Source organism: Rhinatrema bivittatum, chromosome 3, assembly GCF_901001135.1.
Source record: "Rhinatrema bivittatum chromosome 3, aRhiBiv1.1, whole genome shotgun sequence".
Taxonomy (NCBI): Eukaryota; Metazoa; Chordata; class Amphibia; order Gymnophiona; family Rhinatrematidae; genus Rhinatrema; species Rhinatrema bivittatum.
In genome coordinates this window covers 276960901-276985976 of record NC_042617.1, presented here as the reverse complement: position 1 = coordinate 276985976, position 25076 = coordinate 276960901, and the positions used below count along the sequence as shown (strand labels likewise).

General features: G+C 46.3%; 1 protein-coding gene across 2 annotated transcripts in view; it reads right to left on the bottom strand.

The window, feature by feature from the left end:
- Positions 1-414: 414 nt before the first annotated feature.
- ESYT1 (extended synaptotagmin 1) overlaps positions 415-25076 on the bottom strand; it is a 64925-nt gene continuing 40263 nt past the window's right edge. For both annotated transcript variants that reach the window (XM_029594734.1, XM_029594735.1), the window contains 14 exons: positions 24513-24683; positions 24003-24085; positions 20927-20975; positions 20735-20824; positions 19670-19765; positions 19476-19547; positions 19265-19351; positions 9719-9865; positions 9171-9337; positions 8955-9053; positions 4025-4156; positions 3106-3211; positions 2808-2857; positions 415-2402 (listed from right to left, as the gene is read on the bottom strand). In XM_029594734.1, coding sequence (XP_029450594.1) covers positions 2369-2402; positions 2808-2857; positions 3106-3211; positions 4025-4156; positions 8955-9053; positions 9171-9337; positions 9719-9865; positions 19265-19351; positions 19476-19547; positions 19670-19765; positions 20735-20824; positions 20927-20975; positions 24003-24085; positions 24513-24683 — 1383 coding nt within the window. In that variant the 3' untranslated portion in view covers positions 415-2368. The remainder of the gene's footprint in view (positions 2403-2807; positions 2858-3105; positions 3212-4024; positions 4157-8954; positions 9054-9170; positions 9338-9718; positions 9866-19264; positions 19352-19475; positions 19548-19669; positions 19766-20734; positions 20825-20926; positions 20976-24002; positions 24086-24512; positions 24684-25076) is intronic.

The window sequence follows — 25076 nt, the reverse complement described above, 5'->3', positions numbered from 1 at the left end:
CACGCACCGCGCACATCGTTGGGGAGAAGTACACCTCTTCTGGGGGAAGAAAAGTATAAGGAGGTCTCATCCCTATCACTCTGTGCCCCTGAAAGATATCACCCCCCCCCCCCCAACAAGGTATCCCGACCCCAGGCAGGAGGGGGGAGGGGAGAGAGACTGTGAAAGAGCGAGTCAGCAGTGGTTCCAGCCTGGAAGAGACACTAAATACTTTTATGGCCCCATTGGTGCTTAGCGACCACCCCCCCCCCACCCCCTCACAACAGCTCACTTCATGGTCTCCAAGCACTACAGGTGAAACAAAAGGAGAGGCTGCAGAGAGGACCTCAGAGCGGCCTGCCCCTGCTAGAATCTCTCTCTCTCTCTCTCTCTCTGTGCCCTGCTGTGGGTATAAGGACCAGGCGGGACGTGGGGTGACAATTCACAGCAGCTTTTATTACTGAAGGCATCGGGTGTGCACAGCTTTATTCCAGAGAAGCGGCGGGAGTATATATCCGTACATACAGGCTTCTCCTGACACACGCATGATCTGATCTGAGAACGTAAAGACAATCTCTCCTTCATTAAACTGAGCCCCTTCCTGATTAACAACGAAAAGAATAAAAAAAAATAAAATAAATTCTAGGAAGTCTGCAGTGTGTGTGTGACTCCCTCCCCTACCCCCAAGCCTGGGTGTGTGATGAAAGCGAGCGTGCTCTGCAGCGCCCTGGGGCCAGGTCACTTCCCTTCGTGTACAGTATTTCCTCTTCTCCTTTTCTTTACAGCTCTGGTGCTGCTTTCTTTGTATTAAGTCAGGCTGTGGCTGAAACCTGTCCAACCAGTTGCTGCCTCCTCTGGCAGAAAACAGCCTTAACTATTGTAATAAATGGAACAGCTGCCTTCCACTTCTCAGGAGGATGGCGGCGGGAGCGCAGTTTATATTTTATTACCCGAACCAGCTGAGGTGTGGCAAAACCATTTCGTTGACTAATGGTGTTACAGAAGCTATAATATATATATAACAGAAGACTACTCTGATCCCATACACTTGCGAGATTAACGGGCAATGTCGCACTGCTCCACACATGATTTCCCTCTGGGCCAGAGGTTGGATTGGACAATAAAAACCCAAGGCCTGGAAGAAGTGGGGGGGAACCTCTTGTGAGCACGGTCCTGTGCTGCCACTGGCTCACGCGGCAGAGGGCCTGTCAGCTCTCCCATGACAGTAATCAGCCAGCATAGAAGAAGGGCTTAAAAGCAGGGTTTTATAAAAAAATTAAAAAAAAAGGCATGTCCAGATAAATAAATCAGTGTAAAAACAAGAGGAACCTGGCGGGGTTTCAGCAAATGAGAACAGTGAAAGGTGGCTGTACCTGCTCAAAAGGTCAGGGAGGGGGGCTCCTGAGGGGAAGCCTGAAGTGGGAAGGAAGCAGGTTGGCCGTGGCGGCAGGGAGCAGCACCACCGTTCCCTGCGAGTGTGCACGGCAAAACTCAGCGCGCGCAGGAAACCCCGCTATTATTTGCATTATACTGGCTCACAGCGCACAAATTTGAAGTCGGCTTATAAAAAGTTGCACAAAAAAAATACAAAAAACAAAAACGTTTGCACACTTAGCCTTTCGAAAATTAGAAGGAACGCCGAGCACCGCCAGGGAAGGGGGGCGGCGTCTTTGGCATTGATTGCGCAAATAACCTTCCACGGCAGAGGAGAAGCAGCGGCGGTGGCAACTCTCACGAGCTTGTACAGGAACATCCAGCTCTCTCCCCTAGGAGTGGGGGACTGACAAGGGGCAGCAGAGAGGACATGGGGGGGGGGGGGGCAGCATCCTTGCTCCGGTGACGGTGCACTGCTGTTGGCCAGGCGCACAGCTGTCCGTGCAAGAAGCAGGATAACCCTACGCCTACACAAATCCCTCTCTAACAGCCACACCCACACACCGCACGACTCTGGCACGCAACCCTCAGCACGCGCGGAGCGCACGAACACACGTACACTTCCACCACCCCTTATCCCCTTCCGACCCCACAGGATCCTCCAGTGGCTGGAAGGAGGAAGGGCTCTTTGGTCAATAAAATGTAGCAGGAGGAGGGGGCGAAAGGTCCCCCAGGCCTGCTGCAGGGTAAAAGCATTGGTGAAAAGCCCCCGGATCTGATTTTCCGATCACTCGCACTTGGTCTCTGGCCTTTCCATCACAGCGCGGCGGGACCGGGCGTTCAGGTAGCGCAAGGGCTGGAAAAGCACTGTTGAAACAGGAGGGCAGGTGGGGCAGATCCTGGGAAGCTGAGGAAACGGGGGCGGGGGAGGGGGTAAGCCTTGAGATCAGCTCGGCTGTCAGAGCCCCCGCTGTGCTCCCCCAGCAGGGTGCAGCAGAGGGGAGGAGACGAGAGCTTAGGAAGTGCCCTTGCTGTCCTTCAGCTCATACCTGCAAAGAAAAAAAAACAAGAAAAGGCAATGGAAGGGGTTTGGGTCCCGGGATCCTCGGGTTCTGCAGCGCATGGCGCGCGAGCTCCTTCACCTCCGTCTCCAGGACGTCGGCCCATGGTTCCTTTTGGAAATGTGCTGTGATTTCGCAGGATAATTATATGACATTCCTGGTGAGGCTCCAGGGCTCCCCCCCCCCCTTCCCGCCGCCACACGATGCAGTGCAGCCCGCATTTTTTTTTTGTTTGGGAGAGTGGCTCGGTTACGGCCTGGGTCGGCCCGGGGCGCTGTTCATTTAGCTCCGAGATCGACGCAGACCGGCGCAAAAAAAGAAGCGGGGGGAAGGGGAGCAGACGGGAGCCGAAGGCGAGGCAGGCGGGCACAGCAGCACCCAGGGAATACTCACCACTGAGTCGCTCCTGCAGACAGGTCCAGCCGAGCCAAATCAATGTAGACCTGAGAGAAAGAGACACGGCCAAGATGTCAGCTACAGCAGTCGGGGGAGGGAAGAGGGGCTGACAGAGGTGACAGTAACTTCCACCCGGCACAGTATTAACGTCTCCAACAGATTCTGAGTGACAGAAGAGCAGGGATCGAGGCGATGATATTTACAAAATCTGTACGGGGAGGTGGAAGATATGAGGGGAGTCGGGGAACATTTCCTTTGATGATCGCCTGCACGATGGCCCCAGGTCCCCCGTTACCTTTGCAAGCATCTCCCGCTCCCGGGATATAAAAGAGATGCTGTTCTTAACACAGACTTCCAGCATCTTCATCTGAGCCTCCTCCAGGGATATCTCCCAGTCAAACCTATTGACAGAAAGGGAGAGAGAGAGAGAGAGAGAGAGAGAGAGAGAGGAGTCATCAAGCTCTGCAGGGAGACTCAGCCACCCCTTAGGTCCTCCTAAACCATAGAGAGTGAGAGCCTTCAGCCCCAGTCCTCTTCCCTTCCAAGAGGGATCTGAGCGAGAATGAGCACCTGAGAGAGAGCAGCCTCCCCCGACCCCAAGCAATGATCAACCTCCCCAGACCCTCCCCCAACTTAGGCAATGATGAGACTCCCAGCCCAGACTGTGATCAGCCTCCCCTGATTCCCTCACCCCAGGCAATGATCACCCTCCGACAGGCCCCTCAGAGAGTGATTAGCCTCCACCGAACTCACCCACCCCCCGCACCAGCTCGGACAGTGATCATCCTTCTGTGAACCTCCAACCTAGGCACCGATACTTTCCCCCATGACTCCCTCAGAAAGTAATCAACCTCCCCCGACCCCCTTCCATCCCACACGGTGACCAGCCCCCCCCCCTCGACCCTCCCCGATCCTCACTTACAGGTGAATTTTCAAAGGAGTTAACGCACGTAAATGTAACATACTATCGTAGTGACTATCGTAAAGTGCACTGACGCAGGTAAATCCTACGGGCAATTCGATGGCGTATACTGTAGCAATTTTCAAAAGCCCACTTAACACGGGTAAAGCGCATTTGCCGGTGCAAAACCCAGTTTCAAGCGAGCGACTGCTTTTTAAACTCAGGGCCATAGTGATCGACTTCCTCTGACCCTCCCTCCCGCCCAGGCATGGATCGGCTTCCCCCACCCCTCCCCCAGCGCGCCCTCTCTTACTTCTCATTGTACTCTGGGCTTGCGGTTTTCTTCTTGACTGTCGTTTTTCTTTTGGTGGCCCGATTTTTGTCTGGAAGCAGAACCAGAGACACGTACGGGTCGGGGCTGTCCTTGGACGTCACCTGCAGCTTCCTGTCCCCAGAATGGGAAAGAGAAGCAAGACGTGAGGGACGGACACAGGGCAGGACGGGGTGGGGGGAGAGCGGGGACAGCCAGAGAAAGGGGGGGTGGGGGGAGGGATACAGGGCAGCATGAAAAGAAGAGGGAGGAGAAGCGGAATAAAGAAGATGTGAGCCTGGGAGGGGATTAAAAAATGGAAGAAGGATCTATCAGAAGAAAATAGGATAAAGCATAAGCATTGGCAAGTTAAATGTAAGACATTGATAAGACAGGCTAAGAGAGAATTTGAAAAGATGTTGACCATAAAAGCAAAAACTCACAATAAAACTTTTAAAAATATATCCAAAGCAGAAAGCCTGCAAGGGAGGTGGATGGACCAAAGGGTTAAAGGGGCACTTAGAGAAGATAAGGCCATCGTGGAAAGATTAAATGATTTCTTTGCTTCGGTGTTTACTGAAGAGGATGTTGGGGAGGTACCCGTAATGGAGAAGGTTTTCATGGGTAATGATTCAGATCAACTGAACCAAATCACGGTGAAGATGTGGTAGGCCTGATTGACAATCTGAAGAATAATAAATCACCTATAAATCACCCAGGGTTCTGAAAGAAATAAAAAATGAAATTTCAGACCTATTTCAATTAATTTGTAACCTATCATTAAAATCATCAGATGTACCTGAAGATTGGAAGATGGCCAATGTAACTCTGATATTTAAAAAGGGATCCAGGGGTGATCTGAGAAACTATAGAGCAGTGAGCCTGTCTTCAGTGCCAGGAAAAATTGTGGAAATTGTTATAAAGAATAAAATCACAAAACATTTAGATAGACATGGTTTGATGGGACACAGCCAGCATGGATTAGACCCAAGGCAAGTCTTGCCTCACAAATCTCCTACATTTTTTTGAAGGGGTTAATAAACATGTGGATAAAGGTGAACAGGTAGATGTAGTGTATTTGGATTTTCAGAAGGCGTTCGAGAAAGTCCCGCATGAGAGGCTTCTAAGAAAACTAAAAAGTCATGGGACAGGAGGCGATGTCCTTTCGTGGATTACAAACTGGTTAAAAGACAGGATACAGAGTAGGATTAAATGGTCAATTTTCACAGTGGAAAAGTTAAACAGTGGAGTACCTCAAGGATCTGTACTTGGAATGGTGTTTTTTATAATATTTATAAATGATCTGAAAAGGGGTACGACGAGTGAGGTGATCAAATTTGTGGATGACACAAAATTATGCAGAATAGTTAAATCTCAAGCAGACTGTGATACATTACAGGAGGACCTTGCAAGACTGGAAGATTGGGCTTCCAAATGGCAAATGAAATTTAACATGGACAAGTGCAAGGTGATGCATATAGAGAAAAATAACCCTTGCTGTAGTTACACAATGTTAGGGTCCATTTTAGGGGTTACCACCCAGGAAAGAGATCTAGGCATCATAGTAGATAATACATTGAAATCGTCGGTTCAGTGTGCTGCAGCAGTCAAAAAAGCAAACAGAATGTTAGGAATTATTAGGAAGGGAATGGTTAATACAACAGAAAATGTTACAATGCCTCTGTATCGCTCCATGGTGAGACTGCACCTTGAATACTGTGTACAATTCTGGTCGCCGCATCTCAAAAAAGATATAGCTGCACTGGAGAAAGTGCAGAGAAGGGCAACCAAAATGATAAGGGGCATGGAATTGCTGCCCTATGAGGAAAGGCTGAAGAGGTTAGGGCTGTTCAGTTTAGAGAAGAGATGACTGAGGGGGGATATGATAGAAATCTACAAAATCATGAAAAGTCTATAATAAGTTAATGTAAATCGGTTATTTACTCCCTCAGATAATAGAAGGACCAGGGGGGCACTCCATGAAGTTAGCAAGTATTTAAAACAAATCAAAGAAAATTCTTTTTCACTCAGTACATGATTAAGCTCTGGAATTCATTGCCAGAGGATGTGGTTACAGCAGTTAGTGTATCTGGGTTTAAAAAAGGTTTGCATAAGTTCCTAGAGGAAAAATCCATAAACTGCTATTATGGTAATTAATAAGCAATAGTAGCTTGTGATTTATCTAATGTTTGGGTACTTGCCAGGTTCTTATGGCCTGGATTGGCCTCTGTTGGAAACAGGATGCTGGGCTTGATGGACCCTTGGTCTGACCCAGTATGGCAGTTCTTATGTTCATAGGATAGTTGTTCAAATAAATTGTTTTATATACTCAAGTGTTGCTGCAATGGTCCCTGGGTAATTTGGGTGACTTGTAAGTCACAGTGCTGCCTGCTTGCCACCTGAGAAAGGGAAGCAATAACTTCATTTTATTTGCAAAAGTGTATATCAAAACTGCAAAAAAGGAACACATTTTTGGACCCATGATTAAGCCTGAACTGCTCAGAATGCGCCTATACAGATTTGTGATGTGCATGAGGGTGTTATGATGGACCACTGCAGCAACACTTCAGCTGTGTCTTGCAAATATAAGAAAATTGCATTTGAACAACTATCCTTTGAAGACTTACTTATTTGATGAGTGCTCTATTTTGCTTTCTTTACATCTAACTTGCCAGTGCTTATGCTCTTCCCTATTTTCCTCATTTGGGTCTACTTTCCATTTTTTGAAAGATACTCTTTTGGCTTTAATTGCCTCTTTCACCTCACTGTTAAACCATGCCAGCAGTCATTTGGTTTTCCTTCAGCCTATTTTAATGCGTGGAATACATTTTGATTGGCCTGCATAATGGCAATTTTAAACAATATCCACGTTGTTATGGCCGCCGGCTGCAGCAGTCCGCAACCGGGGTCAGGTGTCATGGCCTCTGGCTGTGGCGGTCTGCGACTGGGGCCGAGAGCTTACCCGAGGCATGGGGCCGCCTTGGGGGCTCCTGAAGAGGCAGGCAGTCCTCATTAATGATATCTTTGTGGCCGCTGCTAGGCATGGCTCCTTCTTGGCCGGGCTGACTCCTCCCCTTCTGGCTCTGCATAGAGCTGCGCGAGCAGCTGAAGATCAGATTTAAAGGGGCCACAACAGAAGTTGTCGTGGCTCCTCTAGGGGACTCCTCCCATGGTTTCAGTATATAAGGCAAGGTCTGCTCCTCAGACCTTGCCTTGGTATCGTGACTTCTGGTCTGATTGGTTCCGGTGTTCCTGATCCTCGCTGTTGGATTTCTGGTTCCTGTTCCGGTTCTTCTGTGTTCTGCTTCTCCTCTCTTGTTGGATGGATTCTTTGGGCTTGATTCTTGACTGGCTTCCGACCATTCTCCTGGATTCACCTCTTGACTGGCTTCCAACCACTCTCCTGGATACACCTCTGGACTGGCTTCCGACCATTCTCCTGGATTCACCCCTGGACTGGCTTCCGACCATTCTCCGGGATTCACCGCTGGACCGGCTTCCGACCATTCTCCTGGCTTGGAATACTGGACTGGACTACCGACCCACTGGAGGCACCAGCCATCTGGATTCTTCGACCTGCAGGAGGCGCCTGCATCCAGACTATCTTCCGTCCTCTTCAAATCACCTAAGTCCAAGCAGCCCGGGTTCCTACAGGCTCCTCCTGGGGGGACCGCAGGCTTCCAGCGGCGAAGTACTGGTGCAACTGCCATTTCTACCAGGCCTTGCCTTCCGAAGGTAGGAATCCAAGAGAGTTGACTCTCTCCTAGGTAGCGCTAACCCTACCTTGGACTAAGGGTCCACCTCTTGGTTCGTAACACATGTTTCCTGCAAGTTTTTAACCTTGTGAATTGCTCCCTTTAGGGTTTTTTTTTATAACAAATTTCCTTATTTTATCATACTCTCCTTTTTTATAATTAAATGCTACTGCAATAGTTTTTCTTAATATTCGCCCTCCAGTGATTATGCCAAATTTATTTACATTATAATCATGGTTGTCAAGAGAACCTTTAGGTCTTACACCAGGTCCTGCATTCTACTGACAACTAAATCTTATATTGTTCCCTCTCTCATTCCTTCTGTGACCAAATGCTCCATGAAGCAGTTTTATGGCATCTAGGAACTTTACCTACCTTGCATGTCCTGATGTGATAATTACCCAATCAATACTCAGATAATTAACGTTTCTCATTATTATTATGTTGCCCAGTTTGCTAGCCAGTCTAATCTCTGTTACCATTTTACAGTCTTTCCTCATCCTGGCCAGGTGGGTGGGTGATAGTATATCCCTACTACTATACTCTTCCCTTTTGCCCTTGGAATATCTATCCATAAGGATTCCAAAGTGTGGTTTGTTTCCTGCAAAACTTTTATCCTGATTGCTCTGTGCCATCTTTAACATATAATGCCACCCTTCCACCATTTTTACCTGTATTGTCATGTCGATATAATTTGTACCCTGGTATCACAGTGTCCATTGGTTATCCTCTTTCCACTAGGTCTCTGAGTTGCCTATTATGTCTACATCTTCCTTTAATGCCATACATTCTAACTCTCCAGTCTTATTTTTCAGAATTCTGGCATTCACATAAAAGACATTTTAAAGTAGATTTATTTGTATTGCTATTTTTATATGTACCCACAACTTGCTTATTATCAGATAATACAGGCAGTTTGGAGTCATTTATATCTGCATGCTCTGTATTTAAATACATCTGGGCTTTTTCAAGTTTTACAAACACCTCTCTGTCAGGACATTCTAACTTGGTTTGCCAGAATCCTTTGAAGATACCTCCTTCCGAACCATATACTGCAGAATGACTGTTGGCTTTTCCCCATCTTCTTATTTAAAAGCTGCTCTATCTCCTTTTTATCACAGCTAGTACTAAAGACATACACTTGGCTATGGTAATGATGGCATACATTTTCATGTTACCTGCAGGAATGCACAATGATTATAAGTTTCTTCTCCTCAACAGGATAATATAGCGTCAGGCGGATGTGTCCATAGGGAGAATCTGCCAGATCTGACCTACTGTAAGGAGAGAGAAAACATTTATTTCAAACTACCGAAGGCATGCCCATGCTCCCTGACAGTGAGCAGTGTGCTGGAAAGCAGAAGACCGTCTGCAGCAGCAGCGGTGGCACACACCTATCTGAGTGGACGAGTCTATGTCGCAGGTCTGAGTTGGTGCCATTGCCCAAGTCAGAGGCAGGGATGGGGCTCACAGGCTCTGGACTCGTCTTTCTCAGAGGCTCGGCGCTTGCTGCAAGGCCCAGGGCGTGGACTTCAGCACTGACTTGCTGGGATACCAGAATCTGTAAGAGGATCAAGATAAAGGCCCCAACAGCATAAAAAGGAAGCCCCCAACTCTGCAACCTGGAGGTAGGATAATGTCTCTTCCAGCACAGGGAGCAGCCCTACCTCCCATCAAGTCTGTAACCCAGGGGTAAAATAATGCCCCATCTCACTCCCAGCTCTGTAACCCAAGGGCAGGATAATTCCTCACCTTGTCTCCTGCTCTCTAACTTGGGGTTAGGATAATGCCCCAACACAGGGAGCATCACTACCTCCATCCCCCAGCTTTGCTACCTGGAGGCAAGGTAATGCCCCCACCTCTCTCCAGCTCTGTAACCCAAGGGTAGGACAATGCCCCTTCCGGCGCAGGTAGCATTAGGGTTCCCCAGTACATCATTTACCCTGAGTTGGATCTTCATCAGAATTTGGCTGTTGGGTCCAGAGTTGGTCAGCTGGAACCACTGATTGAGGGTCAGATCCTCTGCTGTCAGCAGCTGGGACAAAGGCAACTTTAGAGAGCCAAGGGTCTGTGGCCCCTCATCCTTAATCTAGGAAGATCAAGAGAAGCAAGTGGCGGTGGATGTCAAACATTCAACATAATCTCAGGCTCCTGGCAATGTCAGAGAGAGGCTGTAGAGTTTGCTCATGAATGTGCATGCATGTTTATGTATATGTCTGTATGTGTATGTGTGACTATATGGGGGGAGGCATGTTAAAATGCCTCCCCCGATATAGCTCAACAGTTAGACATCCATCATCCAAGATGGATGTCTAACTGTTGAGCTCTCTCCCACAGAACACTGAAACGATCACTTACTCAGTTCTAATCAAGCTTTTTGGAACCCCTTCACTTTATTATTACTACCTGCTTATCTACGATGGTGGCTTAAAGAAAAACAGTGGATTTGAAACATTTTTTCTTTTGGTAAGCATGCAGCGGAGCTTCTTGAGGAGGATGGCGAGCAGGCCGTGAAGGCCGCAGATGGCACGGGTGGGAAGGACTGTGAAGATGCTTCCTCTGTAATTTCTGTAATCGCCGGCTCTGCTGATTTACCATCCAGAGACGAGCGCCGAGAATGGTTTCTCAAGCTGCGATCGGACATGGGACAACATAAGGCTGAATTACTAGCTTCCATTGCTGAGGTACTGGACAACCTGGCTGCACTCGGAACTCAGGTCGATGAGTTGGATGCTCGATAGTCATGGTGACACACTAAATACTCTGTCAGCGCAACAGAAGCTGATAAATGTTGAACTCACTAATTTTACTGACAAAATTGAGGAGGTGTAATCTGCAGATCAGGGAAGACCCTGAAACTGTTTGCAAATGCCGGAGATACTGCTTTGAAGATCTGCACCTTTATACTTTCCGTGGATCAGGATGCCGCTGCGGAGCCAGAACCACCTGTACCGGTTTATCAAAAATGAATGAGCTCAGAGGGCTCTTGGTCCTTGGCTTGACAAGCATCCCCGGGACATTGTTTTTTGCCTGCACAGCTTTCTGCAAAAATCGCTAATTTATGAAGCAGCGAGGAAGAAACAAGAGTGGCTACGGGAAAAGCACACTTTGGCTATTTTTAGCGACTTAGCCCTATCAACCCTGTGTAAGCGATATGAGTGCATGAGGTGGTGGGTTTTTTTTTCGTGCAGAAGGTATTTGATATCGCTGGACCTTCCCTTTTGGACTTCAATTTGAGCTCAAAGTCTCCACTCACCGGAGTAAATCGTTCACCGAAGCGGCAGAGGCCTTCAAGCAGGCTGATCTTGCGATAAATTGTTCAGTTCTCAAGATGGTGCTGGGTGCGCAGAAGATGGACACTCATCCAAGATGGCATCAGGCAAGCAAAGGAGGCCAGAACCTGCAACACCATTCAGGTGACTCTCGCTCTGCCCTGTCTGACCAGGGATGATGGACATTACAGTTGTTAGTGTCTAAGGACATTATTCCTGTGCTGTAGTTTTTTGCTTGCAGCTTTCTCTTATTCTGGTTTAGGGGGTTATATCATGTATTGAGGCAATGGTAATTTCTTTTTCTTCTGAATGTGGTTTGGTGGGGGGAGACTCGATGGGTATTCTTCTTGGTTAGACGATTCTAGAGGAAGCACTCCCAGTTCCTCATATATGTAGAATAACTGGGCTGCCCCTACCTGATAAGGTTGTTCTCTCTAATGAACCCCTAGCAGAAGGAGATTTTTGGTTTACAGATGGGTCCTGTATAAAATCAAACCCAGGATTTGCTGCTGTTCAGTATAACTCTACAGACCAGAACAGTTCTCACTACCATCAGAAATGTCTGCATAGGGAGCAGAATTGTGTGCTGTAGCATGGGTATTCATGAATTGTGCTCTGGTTCCCCTGACAGTTTTCACTGGTTCACATTATATATTTTCAACTCTTAATGAACACCTGAGAAAATAGAATAGGAGAGGCTTTGTCTCAGCTACTGGAGAACCTCTCTCACATTTGCAGTTATGAGAACTTATTTCATCACACTTAAGGGATAGAGGAGAAAAAAGATTACCAACTGCTATATGTTGGGTGAAAGCCCACCATTCTACTGATACTTGGATTCATAGAGGTAGAGGGGTTTAGGCAGATGGAACAGCCGTTTGATCAGCCTGGTATGTTATCTCTGTTTTACCAAGCATTAAAGGTTAGATAATGTACCAGGGCTGGAACATAAGCTGTGGCTAGAAATGTTTCTCAATATTTGTCATTATAGTGATTTGTATATTAGAGAAAAGAGTAAAGTTGCTGAAGATTTAACTAAACTCCAAAATAATTTATGTTCTATGCAGATGGAGGAATTAAATAAGCGAAAAGAGGGAAAGAAATGTAAAGCTTTTCTAGATTGAACCTGATGTGAGCACAGGTGTATTGTGGGTAAATTTGGACATTTTGCAAATAAATGTAGAGCCAATCTTGAAAGAAATTCCTCATATACATTTTTAGCTTTGGCTAATGCATACTACTGTGTGCTTCTGGCTGTGCAAAGTAGGGAATTAACAGCTTACTAGTATAACATACAAACAGGCCGATACAGTACAGTGTGCTCCGATGGAGCGCACTGTTAGCCAGCATTTGGACACACGTTTTCAACGTGCTAGGTAATAGCGCATCCAAAACGCGCGTTCAACCCCCCCGAACCTAATAGCGCCCGCAACATGCAAATGCATGTTGATGGCCCTATTGGGTATTCCTGCTCGATTCAGTAAGTAAAATGTGCAGCCAAGCCGCACATTTAACTTTCAGAAATTAAGGTAGGCACTAATTTCTCCGGGCACCGGGAAAGTGCAAAGAAAAGTAGTAAAAACTGCTTTTCTGTGCACCCTCCGACTTAATATCATGATGATATTAAGTCGGAGGTCCTGAAAGTTAAAAAAAGTAAAAAAAAAAAAAAATTTGAAATAGGCCCGTGGCTCGCGGGTTGAAAACTGGACACTCAATTTTGCCAGCGTCCAGTTTCTGAACCCGTGGCTATCAGCGAGCTTGAGAACCGATGCCGGCAAAATTGAGCGTCAGCTATCAAACCCGCTGACAGCTGCCGCTCTGTCCGAAAAGAGGCGCTAGGGATGCGCTAGTGTCACTAGTGCCTCTTTTTACCGCCGGGCCTAATTTAAATAAATTTATTTATTGTATTGCACGCACAGGAGAGCAGGCGCTCGCCCGCTCTCCCGCGATTTTTACTGTATCGGCCAGAAAGCTATCAATCCCACAAGGTTTTGTAGAAAGCTTACAGTTCACACCCTACTCCCAGCTAATGCATCTGTGATTATGTAAACGATCTGTTAAGGATCTGTTTGCATGCACGCTACAGAGCTACTTTTACAAACCTTAGCATAGGAAATAAATAAAATAAATTCTAACAAAGTACAAAGTTGTCTATCACAGGTTTCATTTTCAGGAATTAAGTTAGAGGTTGATGGTAAAGTATTGGCTGTGCATTGCATGACCCATTAACAGAGGTGGCAGGTTTTCAGATTTTGAATTACAAAGCGCTAATATAAACCATTCCTCAGATATCTTAATAGACTCATTCAAGGTTTAAGGATTTTAAAAATGAACTGAAGGAGTTGTCCTCTTGTAAGAGTGAATGGAGTGAGTTATGATATGGCAATGTGTAAGAGAAGACATTAGACTAAGAATATGAGTCAATTAATTAAACAAATACCAGAAAAAAAAAGATCTACATATAATCAAGACTAAAGAAAAAATGTTGTCATATTATCACCTTAGGAAATGGAACACAAGGGGTTTTAGATTTGCAGAGGGAAAGCAGCTCACACACCACAACTTGTGGTAATGCCTCCTAGTGGCATAACAAAAGAGACAAGAAAGTAGCTTCATGACCGCTATTTGCTGAATTAAAGCATATCAGAATGTTTAGTTTCAATGCAGCTCTAATTTCACTTTAACCATTACCTTAATTTTGTTGTATGCCACATTTTATATCTTTCCAGGTTGAAAACAAAGCCTTCTCTGCCATTTGAGCTGTAATGCTTGAAGATTATATTTTTTCACAGTTTGATTTTTTTTATTTTTAAATAGATCTATTTTTATTTTGACTTTTGTTTTATTGTGGATCGATCCAAACACTTTTTGGTCTAATTTTGAGCTCAAATGTGTTAATTGTTATTTGTCTTTGTGTGTTATTTGTGTGTCATGACACCTGAAGAATGCAATGAATGAATTATGTGTCAGTTTAGTGAAATATATGTTTCTATGTAATGTTTGAGCATTTAAATTGTGTGTGGTCCTGACTATTGCATGATACCTAATAATAAAGATGGAATATTATGCAGATGTAGGGACTACTAGATGCAGGGAGTTAAGGCCATGATGGAATTTGTCTCACTGATTAATTTGAATTTGTTTTACTCTTATATTAGGCTTTAATCCATACCATATGCATCTAATAATGAGTTAAGAGTCTATCCTCCAATGTCAGAAATCCACCATGCTGAGAGAACTGCATACGTCATGTGTCATTGATTTCAGAAATCATCCCATCCTTTGCACAGAGGTCATCTTGCACCTTTCATTATATGGACCTTTATTTGATATGTGATAACTGATTGTCATAGCAAAAATATTGTTATGATACACCTAGTCAATATTTAGTTATGTACACATTTGAAAATGCCACTATTTAGATTTTAAGTTAATGACACAGTCTGAATTAATGCAGTTTTTATTAGTCCCTACAGTCCAAGCGTTTTGTAGCATTATCCAGTCCTATACCTTATAATGAATATATGCATTTACTTGCTGAGTCAGTGAGATGATTATTTGATATGTTCTCTTTTACTGAAGGGAGGCATAACCCACAGTCTGGACTGATCTGGGTACATACAGGGAAGGGGAATTGTTTCTTTCTGCAACACAATTATCACTTTTGGCTACAGGGCTTAAGGATTAGGCATCCTGTGGGCTGTTTGGCATTCTTGGTGTTTTTATTCTTGATTTCTATAAATGGTAGCACAGATAATTTCTTTGAATGTTAAGGGACTTAACACTTTTCGCAAACATCACTTGTTAGCTCAAGAGCTAGCTTCCCATAATGCTTGGAGAGCTCTGATTCAGGAAACACATTTACGGAAACGACATGAGCAATTGCTCTTTCTTCGAGATTATCCACATAGGTTTCTGTCAGCTAGTTCTAAGGAAGCGAAGTATTCTGATGTGGGTATTCTAATTTCTTGCCATCTTACTCACAAACGGGCCGATACAGTAAACCACGCGGGAGAGAGGGCAAGCGCCCGCTCTCCCAGTGCGCGCACAGGCCACTCTCCTGTGCATGTGATTCAGTAACTTAATTTATTTAAATTAGGGCCCATGGTAAAAAGAGGCGCTAGGGACACTAATGCGTCCCTAGCGCCTCTTTTTTGACGGAAGCGGCGGCTGTCAGCAAGTTTGACAGCTGACGCTCAATTTTGCGTTGGTTCTCAAACCCGCTGACAGCCACGGGTTCGGAAACCGGCAAAATTGAGCATCCGGTTTTCAACCCGCGAGCGGCGGGCCCATTTTAAATTTTTTTTTAAAATTTTTAACTTTTTTTAACTTTTGGGGCCTCCGACTTAATATTGCCATGATATTAAGTCAGAGGGTGCACAGAAAAGCAGTTTTTACTGCTTTTCTGTGCACTTTCCCGGTGCACCGGCAGAAATTAACGCCTACCTTTGGGTAGGTGCTAAATTCTGAAAGTAAAATGTGTGGCTTGGCTGCACATTTTACTTACTGTATCGCGCGGGAATGACTAATAGGGCCATCAACATGCATTTGCATGTTGCGGGCGCTATTAGCCTCGGGGGGGGGGGGGGGGTTGGACACGCTTTCTCGATGCGCTATTTCCCCTTACTGAAAAAGGGGTAAAGCTAGTGCGTCGAAAACGCACATCCAAATACCGGTTAACAGTGCGCTCCACCGGATGTATTATGAATGGGGGAAATAAGGCTGGGAGTTACTTAGCTCGGAATTTAAAGGCTTTGGTGACTCACAGCTCTATTACCAAAATCAAAAATGCTCAAGGTGAGGTACTTACCACATCCTCTGGTATACGGCCATACTATAAAGACAGGCATAAAGACTTTTATGCCTGTCTTTATAGTATGGTCAAGGATATACAGGATCCTCACATAGATGCTTATCTGGCTTCAAGTCCCTTCCTACAATTATGACCCACCAACGGCATTTTCTTGATAGTTCCATCAATACCCTTGAAGTCTTAAATGTGATCAAATTGCTCAAATCAGGGAAATCACCAGGTCTGGATGGGCTTTCCAGTGGTTATTATAACTTATCTCATGTTTGATGGACATGTTTAATTATATTAGGGATAGTGATTCCTTCTCTCTGAATTCTAATGTTGCTGGGATCACGGTTATAGTGAAGCCAAGTAGGGATCCCTCCTTTTGTGGATCCTACTGTCCGATTTCTTTGATTGATTTGGATCTTAAAATATTGACAAGGGCTCTTGCTGAGCGGCTGAATAAGATCTTACCCTCATTGGTCCATTCTGACCAAGTAGGCGTTATACCTACTCGAATGGTGGCAGATAATGTTTGCAAAATTGTTGATCTCCTTGGTAGGGCACTTTTCTGTCCATTGATGCTGAAAAAGCATTTGATATGGTGCGTTGGTCCTTTTTATTCAAAACTTTAAGGAAAATGCACTTTGGGCCTTTTTTCCTTCAATGGATAGAAAAGTTATAGCAATTCCCGAGGGCTAGAATTAAAGTTAATGGAGGTTATGGAGAAAGCTTTAGTATAGGATGGGGAGCGAGACAGGACTGCCCCTTATCCCCATTATTGTTTGAATTATTTCTGGAACCCTTTACTGCTAGAGTCCATATGTCCCCCAAGATTACAGGGGTTAGATTGGGTGATTTAGATTTTAAGTTATCTCGTTTCGTGGACGATATTCTGTTTACGCTTACTGGCCCATGCTTCTCTCCAATGGGCGTGGTGGCTGAATTGGACCAGTTTAGTAGGGTTTCTTCCTTTAAAGTTAATTTTGATAAGTCTGAGCTCTTGAATATTAATCTTGCCGTTGCTGCGTCAGCGATATTAAGCGATGGTATCCCTTTAAGTGGGCCAAACAATCTCTTAAGTACCTGGGGTCCACATTGGGGCTCATGTAGCGGACCTATTTGATCTAAAATACATCCCATTGTTGAAAGCCATTAAGAGGGAACTAGGGCAGTGGATAGGGAGAGCTTCTCCTGGCTGGGACGCCATTGTTAAAATGAAAATTATCTCCCGTTTTCTTTACTTTTTCTCTACTCTCCCTACTTTTTTGTTTCCTCGGCCCTATTATGTTTATAGCAAAAGAAGGTTTTTGATTTTATTTGGAAAAAGCGACCAACGAGAGTAGCCCGTGTGGTTTTATTTCAGTCTAAGCTGCGGGGTGGTTTAGGAGGGCCCAATCTATTGTGGTATTTTTGCTGCTGCCCAACTTAAGGGCTTTGGTGGACGTGCATAGGAAGACAGCTGTGGCCTTTGTCCGCCCTTCCTTTGCAGTCTCGGTCCACTTGGCAACCACTGAGTCATTATCCGTTTACTTGGCAGAATATTGTGCTGGCTTGGCATCAGTGGAAGTCTCGCTTGGTTGGTGACATTCTTTCATAACGCCCTCCCCTTTCCTGTTGGCTTACATTCTAGAGAGTTTGCAAAGTGGTCTGATCTTGGTATCACTCGTGTAGGTCATCTTTTCACTCAAGCTAACATTTTTAACATCAGAGTCCTAGCGGATACCTATCACATGGGAACTGTAGACTTTCTAGCTTATGCTCAAATTAAGCATTTCATAGATTCACAGAAGCGAGCTGAAACATTACGCCAGACTAGATTCCTGTTTGAAACCTACTGCGAGCGATCAGATATATTGCGGGGCCCAATATCCAAAATTTATTGCATTCTTAATGGGCGCCCTCATGAGCCATTCAGGCACATCCAAGCCTGGGATTTAGATTTAGGGAATCCCTTAAGAGATGATGACTGGGACCTAGTATTCTTGCACACTGCTAAATGCTTTGGATCCGCTAACTTGCAGGAACACTGTTATAAGATATTGTTTTTTTTGGTTTAAGCAGTTTTTTATTGGTAACTAGGAAGAACAGGTACAACAAGGAAAGGTAATAGGCACACTGAGAAATCCAGGTACCCACAATACAGAAGAGTGGTACATATTGTACTAAATGTAACAAAGAGTCACCAAAATTTTAATAATATTGAGTAACCCCACCCACCCCAGTATTCCCCCCCCCCCCCCATCCACATGGTCATATTCGCTACCGTCTTGAAGTATGGAAACTAATGATACCTTAGCCAGGATTTCAGCAGAAAAAGGAGAACACAAAAGTGATCAAAAGAGGGAATAAGAGTACAAGAGAGGTCAGATTACAACAGAACCCGATTAGGAGGTATCGCTGAGCATACCTGTGGCAAGCGATAGCAGGGACCACAAACCCCCACTGTGGGGAGGGGTTAGCAAAAATCCACAAGGGTGTACCTGAAGCAGGACCTAAATGAAAGCACACAGACAGGCTCCTGCAGTCAAGCATTGACTTAAGGCTGGGGCGGAGAGCAAACCTCACCCTGAGTCCTGTTATAAGATATTGTATTGATGGTATTTGACACTCGTCAGACTCCATAGCATTTTTTCGACTGTATCAGATAGGTGTTGGAGAAACTGTGGTCAACTAGCCACTTATTTTCACATTTTGGAAACAGATTTCAGATTGGATTTCTCAGCTCTTGGGAGGGGGTGAGGTTCATGATCCTTGCTTTAGTTTGCTTGATTTACCAGTTTCTGGCCTCAATAGGCATTCTCAGCGACTGTGCCTCCAAGAGTTTATAGCAGCCCGTTGTGAACTGGCAGGATTTTGGAAGCAAGCACATTGTCCCTTCAGTACAGCTGGTCACCTGACACTTGTACAATCATTACCGCTTAGCTTACCTAACCACTTTGCGACATGATAGATTACCCCCGTTTGAGGCGACCTAGGTCCATTTATAACTTGGTACAAAGCTTAGAGTTCGACTGCTTACTAAGCTTTGTTTTCTTTTTCTTTTTCCCACCCTCTTCATATCTCCCTCTTTTTCTCATGTCTTTAACATATTATGTGCTAGGCTGACGTCTGAACAAGTGTTCTCTGTATGTCTGAGTTTATGCAGAACCAGTACCTATTGTACAGTATGGTATTTGATTCCCAGGGCGAGGATGCCGTTATATCTTACCTTTCCCTTTGCTTGTTTTGTTATTCGACATGTGCTGCCTAATTATTTTAGCGTTTGGGGGGGGGGGGGTGGGTTTCAGGGAGGGACATACTCTGAAGCAATCTGGACGCAGGATCGTCACATCTTTTGCTGTACATGTTTGTTTCTTGGTATCATCCACTAAAATTTTCAATTATAAAAAAAAAAAAAAATGGGTGAGATGTGAGCTACCTGCAGTTCCATGGTGTCATTGTGAGGATTCTTGATGAGGAAGGAGAAACCTTCATCCCACATGGGCGAGTCTGTTTGGAGGCAAATCTGAAAAAAAGCAACATAAAATTATCAGCAGAAGTCTTGGTCTGAGACTCGCAGTTTGACATTCCACCTCTCCCCCTCCCACCGGCAAGAGCCCCTGCTGTAGACAGGAAGAGATTTATCTCACCTTAGTTTTGTAAGAAACCTTCTTCACAGATACCTCTGCCATGGGACTGGGGGGTTTGACTCCTTTCCGCAGCTAGTTTGGTGAAGAAAGAAATCAATTATGAGAAACCATGAGTGTGAGAGAGAGAGAGAGAAAGACAGAGGTCTATGAGAGAGAGGAGGATATGTGCAAAATGGGATCCTCTGAGGACTCACAGGCAGCTCGGAGGCCTGGTCCAGAAACACGGACAGGATGGCCGCTGAGAATTCCTCGCTGTTCTGAGACTGCGTTAGGCTGTTCGTCAACAGAACCTGGAAGAGGAAGAAGAGGGACCCATCAGAACTGGGCCTGTGACCCCACTACCCTAGGTGGGCAGAAGGTACTTTGTGTGGGATTCCGAGACCCCCTCGCTTCGTCCTTACTTTTAACCCATGGTCCGTTAATCCTCCACAGCTATTGCCAAAATTAATTGGTTGTTTCCCCCGAGATGGTCCTAGCAGTGGAAAAAACATGGCTGGAGAGCCCCAAACACCAAACACACAATTTTATATATATATTTTTTCTTTTTTTTTTTTACCTGGCTGAAGACAGGCTGGCTGAGGGTGAGTGAGCCGGGACCCCTGGTATCAGCCTTCGCCACGGCAGTTTCACGGTTCACAACCCTCTGCTCTCCAGCCTCGAATACCAGGGGGGGGTGGTCCCACTAGGACCTGCCAACCCCCTGGGAGGCTACTCACAACTGTCCGATCACTGCTCTAACCAAACTTTTTTTTTTTTTTAATTTAAAGGGATCCTTAAACTAAGCTTCCCTTGTAAAATCAAGTTCTAAGAGACTAAAGTCAGACCAAATCCAACCCTAAACTCAGCACCTCTATCAGACACTAGGTTTTGCACCTCCGTCATCTGCTGGAGACAGAAAAATACTGGCAGACACTAGGTGGCACCTCAGGGGTATAGGACAGAGTCCGCGTAGTCTTTTTCTGCCTCCATCTGCTCTCCATCAGTCCAGGACTGCCTCCAGCAGATGGAGGCAGTCCTGGACTGATCCGGGTACGTACAGGGAAGATTATGGCTCCCATAGATAAAGGACTGGGCGGGGCAGGGGGGAGAGTTTCGCCTCCATCCTCTCTCCCGGAAATCAAAGATCAGCAAGGGGAGTCCCAGTTTTTGGTGCCTTCAGAATTTCACACCCCTAAGCGTTTGCCTTTGGTGCCTATTGCCTAAATCCAGTTCTGCTCCTCCCGCAGCAGGAAAGGATGGATCCAGTGGAAAGCTGTTACCTGCTCCAGCTCTGCAGCACTGCTGACTGCAGACAGACACTCCAGTTTCACGTGCAGGCGGCCCGATTTCACATCCTGCAGGGGGAGCCACTACATCCAGGGCAGAAAGAGAGAACGAGAGAGTTCAGGTTAATCTCTGTCTGCTCAGCTCTTGCGGCGATGCATTGGTACAATATGATCCCACTTTCTTACTTCATCAACGAATTTGCTGTTCAGGAGCCGAGGAAGGTTGATTTTACATCTGGAGAAAAAAAAACACAAAACACCAGTGCTCAGCAATGGCTATTTTCTTTCTGACTGTTGCTGTCTCTTTCTGTCCCTGTGGTTCTCCTCTTAGTACCCAGGGAAATGGGGGGAGGGTCCAAGGGAATTTTCACATGTCAGTCCAGAGATATTGTAAAATTCACATCCCAGAATTATCAGCGAGAGAGATGCCCCTAAAATAATGCATACGGTCAATTCTGGGGAACAGGAATCAGAGGACTAGACAACCAAGCTACAGAAAAACTACAGATAAGCAGACAGAGGTCTGGAGTGCGGTGGCAACCCCTGTCATAAAGTACTGGGGTGCTGTCTTATACTAAAGACAGGCATTAAAATGGGGTTCTAATACCACTATTATACAAAACCGTTCCAGCTACCCTGCAAATAAGCAAAGAGGCAATGCTGGCTACAGATATCACACAGTACCAGGGAGGAAGAGGCGCAGTATCAGCTACAGATATCACACAGTACTAGGGAGGAGGAGGGGCAGTATCAGCTACAGATATCACACAGTACTAGGGAGGAGGAGGGGCAGTATCAGCTACAGATATCACACAGTACCAGGGAGGAAGAGGGGCAGTGCCAGCTGCAGATATCACACAATACCAGGGAGGAAGAGGTGCAGTATCAGCTGCAGATATCCCACAGTACTAGGGAGGAGGAGGGGCAGTATCAGCTACAGATATCTCACAGTACCAGGGAGGAAGAGGCGCAGTATCAGCTACAGATATCACACACTACTAGGGAGGAGGAGGGGCAGTATCAGCTACAGATATCACACAGTACTAGGAAGGAGGAGGGGCAGTATCAGCTACAGATATCACACAGTACTAGGGAGGAGGAGGGGCAGTATCAGCTACAGATATCACACAGTACCAGGGAGGAAGAGGGGCAGTGCCAGCTGCAGATATCACACAATACCAGGGAGGAAGAGGTGCAGTATCAGCTGCAGATATCCCACAGTACTAGGGAGGAGGAGGGGCAGTATCAGCTACAGATATCACACAGTACCAGGGAGGAAGAGGCGCAGTATCAGCTACAGATATCACACAGTACCAGGGAGGAAGAGGCGCAGTATCAGCTACAGATATCACACAGTACCAGGGAGGAAGAGGCGCAGTATCAGCTACAGATATCACACAGTACCAGGGAGGAAGAGGCGCAGTATCAGCTACAGATATCACACACTACTAGGGAGGAGGAGGGGCAGTATCAGCTACAGATATCACACAGTACTAGGGAGGAGGAGGGGCAGTGCCAGCTGCAGATATCACACAGTACTAGGGAGGAGGAGGGGCAGTGCCAGCTGCAGATATCACACAATACCAGGGAGGAAGAGGTGCAGTGCCAGCTACAGATATCACACAGTACCAGGGAGGAAGAGGGGCAGTGCCAGCTGCAGATATCACACAATACCAGGGAGGAAGAGGTGCAGTATCAGCTGCAGATATCCCACAGTACTAGGGAGGAGGAGGGGCAGTATCAGCTACAGATATCACACAGTACCAGGGAGAAAGAGGCGCAGTATCAGCTACAGATATCACACAGTACCAGGGAGGAAGAGGCGCAGTATCAGCTACAGATATCACACAGTACCAGGGAGGAAGAGGCGCAGTATCAGCTACAGATATCACACAGTACCAGGGAGGAAGAGGTGCAGTATCAGCTGCAGATATCCCACAGTACTAGGGAGGAGGAGGGGCAGTATCAGCTACAGATATCACACAGTACCAGGGAGGAAGAGGTGCAGTATCAGCTGCAGATATCACACAGTACTAGGGAGGAGGAGGGGCAGTATCAGCTACAGATATCACACAGTACCAGGGAGGAAGAGGCGCAGTATCAGCTGCAGATATCACACAGTACTAGGGAGGAAGAGGCGCAGTATCAGCTGCAGATATCACACAGTACTAGGGAGGAGGAGGGGCAGTATCAGCTACAGATATCACACAGTACCAGGGAGGAAGAGGGGCAGTGCCAGCTGCAGATATCACACAATACCAGGGAGGAAGAGGTGCAGTATCAGCTGCAGATATCCCACAGTACTAGGGAGGAGGAGGGGCAGTATCAGCTACAGATATCTCACAGTACCAGGGAGGAAGAGGCGCAGTATCAGCTACAGATATCACACACTACTAGGGAGGAGGAGGGGCAGTGCCAGCTGCAGATATCACACAGTACTAGGGAGGAAGAGACGCAGTATCAGCTGCAGATATCACACAGTACCAGGAGGAAGAGGAGGGGCAGTGCCAGCTGCAGATATCACACAATACCAGGGAAGAAGAGGCGCAGTATCAGCTGCAGATATCACACAGTACTAGGGAGGAGGAGGGGCAGTGCCAGCTGCAGATATCACACAGTACTAGGGAGGAAGAGGCTCAGTATCAGCTGCAGATATCTCACAGTACCAGGAGGAAGAGGAGGGGCAGTGCCAGCTGCAGATATCACACTGTTCCAGAGAGGAAGAGGAGCAGTGCCAGCTGCAGATAATACACAATACCAGGGAGGAAGAGGCGCAGTATCAGCTGCAGATATCACACAGTACTAGGGAGGAGGAGGGGCAGTGCCAGCTGCAGATATCACACAGTACTAGGGAGGAGGAGGGGCAGTGCCAGCTGCAGATATCACACAGTACTAGGGAGGAAGAGATGCAGTATCAGCTGCAGATATCACACAGTACTAGGGAGGAGGAGGGGCAGTGCCAGCTGCAGATATCACACAGTACTAGGGAGGAAGAGGCTCAGTATCAGCTGCAGATATCTCACAGTACCAGGAGGAAGAGGAAGGGCAGTGCCAGCTGCAGATATCACATGGGGAGAGGGGCAGTCTTGTCTGCAGATATCACACAGCACCAAGGGGAGGGACAATGGTTGCTGTGTGACATTGCTGTATCAAAGCTGAGGAAAAGATAGGGACCAAGGCATTTGTGTGAGAAGCAAAATATAAGACTAGTGAATAGGGATGTAAGGACACTGTCCCTCATTAAGTCTTGCTACTAACCAACCTGCCAAGGAAATCATCTTTGTCGATGTCCTTATCAAAGAGCTCAAACGCCACCTCTTGACCTGGAACGTCATTCACGATGACCTGGAAAAGGAAATACAGCCCTTGAGATGGAGATAACTAAGGGCAGCCTGGCTTTGCCACTTCTCTCCTCCCAGGACCTCTCTATATAACAGCAGATAGACATTAACCATACCATAACAATGCCAAGACCCCTGCTCATAAAATCTTAATAAGACAGGGCTCAATCCATGAAAATGTTTTCCACAGTTACAAATCCTTCTAAAAATTAGGTCAAGACTCCCTAAAATAAATAAAGTATGGATCTTACTGAAACAGAGCTGGCAGAGTAACAAAGTATATAAAATCCAGAGAGCCACGTTCCAATCCCACCACAGAGACCGTACGTCACTGAAACCTCCTAATGAACCTCTCAGGTGTCACACAGTCTCAGAGCCAGCAGTGTTATGGCTCAGTGATACCTCTGCCCTGTGGAGGGGCTCAGGCTCACCTCGTACACCTCCTGCCACTTGGGGTTCAGCTCCTCCTTGATGACTTTGCTGCGGAAGGTTTTCCCACCAACTTTGGTCACAGTGTAGGGGTCCGATTTCCCCTTCCTCATCATGAAGTTGTCTTTGGCGATCAAGTTCTCTGCCTCCAGCAAGTGAATCCGTATTGTGTGCTGAGGAGAAAAATCTCTCAGTCATGGGCCCCAGGAGACTAATGGTGAATCAGTCACAACCGGTGATGGATTCCCAATGGTTGTGAGATATACCGTATGTAGGTCAGACTGGGTAAATGAATGCCACTAGAAAGATAAGCTCTCCTTGGAATATGTCAGGAACTGTTGGGAACTTTAAGATAAGTGATGCTGTACCTGTTCTGTGGTGGGGCAGCATGTGTGCGAGGGAAGCTTGAACTGCTGCTGCCTGTGCTGTATCTGTGCTGTGGTGGGGCAGTGTGAGAGTGAGGGAAGCTTGCACTGCTGTTGCCTGTGCTGTACCTGTTCTATGGTGGGGCACTGTATGTGTGTGTGTGTGGGAAGCTTGTACTGCTGCTGCCTGTGCTGTACCTG